Raw genomic sequence first — 4,812 nt, 5'->3', positions numbered from 1 at the left:
ATTTGCAGCAAAACTCTATGCTGGGAATGTGGGAGCTGCTAGTTTCGATCTTTACCGGAATGGCGGAATGGCGTTGGTTGTAGCATATTAGGTGCTTTGGCATATTTGCAGTCTAGATGGTTTGAGATGTACAGAAAAACCATAGAGAGAACATTTTCGTATATTAAAAATAAAATTGTTTAAAATTTGAGTTGCTATGATCTTGTTACAGAGTTAGTAGTAATAATATTTTATAATCAATTAATTTTCAATTCAATAAAAATCCCATAATTGCATTTAAATGGTCTTTGTTGTGATGGTTCATATTGAATATTATTTCTTTCTTAAAATGTGCTATTTACGAAAATACTAGTCTCAAAAAAATCATATACTTCTCTAGATTGAGTCATTTAATAAGATAGTCGATCAGAGTCGAGGAAACTTATTTCTTCCAGTCACATTATCTTCTTATACAGAGTGGCAGGTTGAGAGTCAGGCCTGCAGTTGGGCAGAGTTAAAGAAGAGTCTGTGTGGAATAAGAATTAATGAAAGACTATTGTTTTGTTTTCTAACACTATTACTTAATACTATTCTAAGCATACAGAAAAAACCAGCCTAGACCGCATCCAGAGTTCCACGGATTCATTCAAACCCTTTATTTATTTGAATTCCCATAATACCAAGGGGGAAATACCACGAAAAAGCCACTACCCTTTCACCAATTCATGAGCAATTAGAATTTTAATCCCCTCATTAGATTCCCTCCCTTCCATTTAAAGTTTTCCCCTCATTATTTAATGTTACCCCTATGCTTTTCCTGGCTTTGTTTTTCAAAATATTTATCCCAATCACATCTAAACCTTACCCCTTCCAAAAATTACAACTATCACTAAAGACAGGTGTGCCACATGCCGGAATGCAACTTAATACTCATGAGTCAAAATATGCAATTCATGACAGATGTATTCGAGGAATTTTACAGGAAAAAACTAGTGTGCAACCATAAAAATTTAAATGAGAGTCATGAACGCGCACGCATGTTGTCAAAGATAAAGCAAAATTGTGGTTTTCAGTTTACGTCAAAGATGAAGGGCATAGTTGAAAGTATCTGTTATGAAGAAATCAAACAGGTGTACCTGGAAAGTACCAGATTATATTAAACGAGCCGGTGACTCAAATCCAGGCTTGCTCGCAAGTTCCAATCCAACACTTTCAATCCGCCAGGGAGGACAAAGTCGCATGCCCAGAAAGTATCTGTTATGAAGAAATCAAACAGGTGTACCTGGAAAGTACCAGATTATATTAAACGAGCCGGTGACTCAAATCCAGGCTTGCTCGCAAGTTCCAATCCAACACTTTCAATCCGCCAGGGAGGACAAAGTCGCATGCCCAGAACTCAGATTACACTTGATTTGTTGCGAGGCTGCAACAGTCCGGTTTTACACTAAGGTAATAAACATCAGATACAACCAAATTCCAATACAAACTTACGGTCACTAACTTAGCATTTAACATATAATAGCCCGCGATTGGTGAATCTGGATCTGGAATAGGTAAACGATAAGATTGCAATTTCCACATCTCATTATTGGAATAGGTAAACCGTAAGATTGTAATTTCTACGTCTCATCATATTAAATTTGCATATCATTCTTATAAGATTGTAATTTCTACCTCTCATCATATTAAATTTGCATATCATTCCTATAAGGCAAGTCAATGATGATATCTAGAGAGTTACTTCCATTAATGGTAAGTACTAAGGTAGTAGGCAATGGGACGCTGGAAAATTTAAATAGCTTTTAAGTTCAAACTGTGTTATACACTGGTTTCTAAGTCCTGACTCTTACGAAATAGGGTATTATATATTTTTACGTTTTACATCTGGAATTAGACGTCATTTTGACGGGTTAGAGAGGTATACCGCACGTCAGGTTTGACGTGGAACATTTTTCCCCTGCCGTCAAATACGTTCTGAAATAAAAAATACGTCCTGTGGGACGTCAAATTCCAGGCCCGCTGATAACAATGCTAGGCCAAGCCAATTCCAAATAGTTGTACTAATCATTTTTCATAAGAAAATCAGTGCCATACAGAATGAGGGAAAATAATACGACAGAGTAAGGAGATCTAAAATGACACTGCTATACAGCATGAGGGAGAATACTACGACAGAGTAAGGAGATCTAAAATTACAGGCAATACCATCTATCCTAAAATGAGGCAAATCCCAATGACAAAGCCACGACCTTCACAGTGGCCCAAAAACAAAATCTAATAAACGTGGCATGCAGTAGTTACCATAGGATGCACACTACCATGAATTATTTTTACTGTCGTCAGTCCATATTCCCATTCCCTGTCAAGCTGTCAGAATTTGTTTTGTCTACATTGGTGTTCTCCTTCAATCCAATCTCTGGATCTTGTCGGTCTACTACTCTCTTGTCTTCAAAGCCTAGTTGCCTCCGGTACACAAAATACAGCGATATCTGGCCTATGCCCAATGGTACACCAAGAATATTTGGACACTGCAATGACCAAAACACAGTGTGAATCTACAGATATATTTAGTTCCGATTTCTTGGAAAATATAAGAAAATATGTGGAAGAGACTGCTGTATATTGATGTTACCGCCAAGATGAGGTCTTTATCAAAAAGGAAGTAAGTCATCCATAAACAGCTGTTAATAAATGCGAACAGGGAGAAATGGATGGGCATAAACTCCACACTCTTAGTCCGTATCACCAATTTCTGTGCACATTAAAGAAATGGGGGTACTCGTCAAAACGTATTTGATTCAAATATCCTAATAAAACCTTATAAATTCCACTGCTAAGTGTGAAAATGCCAAGAAATATACTTACAACGATGGAAAGTGGGGAAGCATACATAACAACAGTGACGATCATTCCCGAAGTCCCTACCAGCATTTTTCTACTCTTGTGATCATGAAGAGCAAGCTGAGAAACTGTTGCGATAGCGGCAAACAGCATCATGACACCCACGACTATTCTCACCATTGCTATCTGAACAACAAACAATCGATTCAATATATTCATGTCAGTCTCTGCCTTGGCCTAACATAAATACAAAGTCATGTAACTACAGGCAAGCATAATATATTGAGCTGCAGATTAATGCGCGCATCCGAATTGCTCCGTGAAATAAATTGCCTGAGCTCTTTGTTCGACACTTAGCAGTCCTCTGGTATATCATGATAATTTTTCGGAGAAGCTGTGAGATCATTTGTTCAAAGTACGTAGTAAAGCTGATGGAAAAGCTGATACATAATGAACTGATAAGAGAATATGAGACTTGAAATTTACCTTGGATTGGCGTGGAGCGAATTTCAGATATATAGTAACGAACAGAAGCTGGAGAATGATTCCAACGCCATTGACAGTCGATACCAAGATGTTTTCGGAGCGATTACTGATCAGGGGTGAGCCATACCACGTGTAAAGGAGACAATTTAACAGAGCGACTGCATAGGGGAGGCCTGAGAAATCCTCCGTCGATCTTTTCTTAATCACTCTCCTAAACGTAACGCTGCATGGAAATATTTAGTTAGAACTAAAGTTCAATTTACACAACCACATTAGTTTATCTCAGCCCAAATTTTTTCTTAAAAAGGTACTTAAAAAGTTGAATTGCCTTACACTGGGGCTCCATACAGCAACAAGGAAGCTGCGTTTCCTGATACATAAGACAATGCAAAGTGCTCGTCTTTTCAGCCATTGTTCAATCCTTTGTGAACCAGTTAAGGTCAAATCTATGCAAGTGAAGAGCACTGAAATCTAAAAGCCAGCGAATGAAATCGTTTTCAAGTGTAAAACATAAAAAGAATGACAAAGAGTAGCAAGCACCTAGAATGCCAACCGAAAAATGTATGTAGTTAATCATGCTTTCTATCTGAAAATCTAAGAAAGCCAAAAGCCAAAGCAAAATAATGATGGATGGACGAAGTTGAGGGAGTGAGAGAGACGAGAATGAAGGTGTTTCTTTTCTCAATGGTGGAATTATCGTAGGGTTTAAGGAATATTTATAGGAAGGAGGCACACATTCTCTAGGTTTTGTCACCGTGCACATGGGGTCATCGCATGCTGAAGAGTCGTGGAAAGCCAAAAAGTTACCAAACCCTGTTTGGTGGTAAACAATACAGGCTCGAATATGTACATCTGATATTTCTCATTACATTGAGTAATTGAGGCGTGACTCGTGTCATATCCATTATAAAAACAAACCGACATGACCACGCGGTCCAGAGCCTAAAAAGTACTGTTTCATACTTTACTGTTCTCTCCAATCCATGTCGAATGGAATAACCCCAAATCTGATCTTTTTATATTTGGCAAGTGGACGGAATAATTTTCTCTGACGGGAAATGATGAACGAGGTTTTTTAACATTTAAATAATATAAACGGCTTTACATGGGGTTGGTTGGTGAGAGATTTTTCTGATCGGCAAAGGTTGCGTGAAGGGTCCTCGAAATTTTGAAACTCTGCTGTGTGGTGTGCAGCTGTAAGTGACGTAAGAAAGGTGGTAGTGGAGTAGAGGCTGCGCGACAAAGATAGAGATAGAGTGGGCCTGCGCACATTCACACAAACCCTACGCACCACGAAATAACTTCCTCCAGGATTGCAACTGCGTTTATGACGTGGAAAATCTCTCTGGCGAATATTGTGACTGCGTTTATGACGTGCAAAATCTCTTTGTGAATCTAATGCATTATAATAACAGTCAATGGTTTTTTCGTTCTCCATTCTTTATTATTTTCCACGCATTTGCTCTGTACATCGACTCTCGACCTAATATTTGAAAACTCAGGTTG

The 4,812-nt window shown here is 38.3% G+C and overlaps 1 protein-coding gene across 1 annotated transcript; it reads right to left on the bottom strand.

Annotated features, from left to right (window-relative positions):
* Positions 1-370: 370 nt before the first annotated feature.
* Positions 371-3,989, bottom strand: LOC149158330 (bidirectional sugar transporter SWEET3b-like). The gene is made up of 6 exons (XM_089437735.1): positions 3,847-3,989; positions 3,640-3,676; positions 3,307-3,529; positions 2,845-3,006; positions 2,612-2,731; positions 371-2,507 (listed from the first exon to the last, which is right to left on the bottom strand). Exons 1-6 carry the CDS (start codon positions 3,881-3,883, stop codon positions 2,319-2,321), a joined length of 768 nt encoding a protein of 255 aa, XP_089293861.1. The 5' UTR covers positions 3,884-3,989; the 3' UTR covers positions 371-2,318.
* Between the last annotated feature and the right edge of the window lie 823 nt (positions 3,990-4,812).

Source organism: Pinus tabuliformis, chromosome 5_2 (assembly GCF_031772625.1).
Source record: "Pinus tabuliformis cultivar Carrire ecotype Pingquan chromosome 5_2, CPIR1, whole genome shotgun sequence".
Classification (NCBI taxonomy): domain Eukaryota; kingdom Viridiplantae; phylum Streptophyta; class Pinopsida; order Pinales; family Pinaceae; genus Pinus; species Pinus tabuliformis.
The sequence above is the reverse complement of the archived record's forward strand: the minus strand, read 5'-3'. Positions and strand labels throughout refer to the sequence as shown.

Excerpts from the sequence above, each read along its gene's own strand:
- LOC149158330 (XM_089437735.1), bottom strand. The coding sequence starts at position 3,883 with ATGATTAACTACATACATTTTTCGGTTGGCATTCTAG. Across the intron at positions 2,732-2,844 it reads CTTCCCCACTTTCCATCGTT|AAATTGGTGATACGGACTAA; the intron begins GTAAGTATATTT and ends TAATGTGCACAG. Across the intron at positions 2,508-2,611 it reads ATAAAGACCTCATCTTGGCG|TGTCCAAATATTCTTGGTGT; the intron begins GTAACATCAATA and ends TGGTCATTGCAG.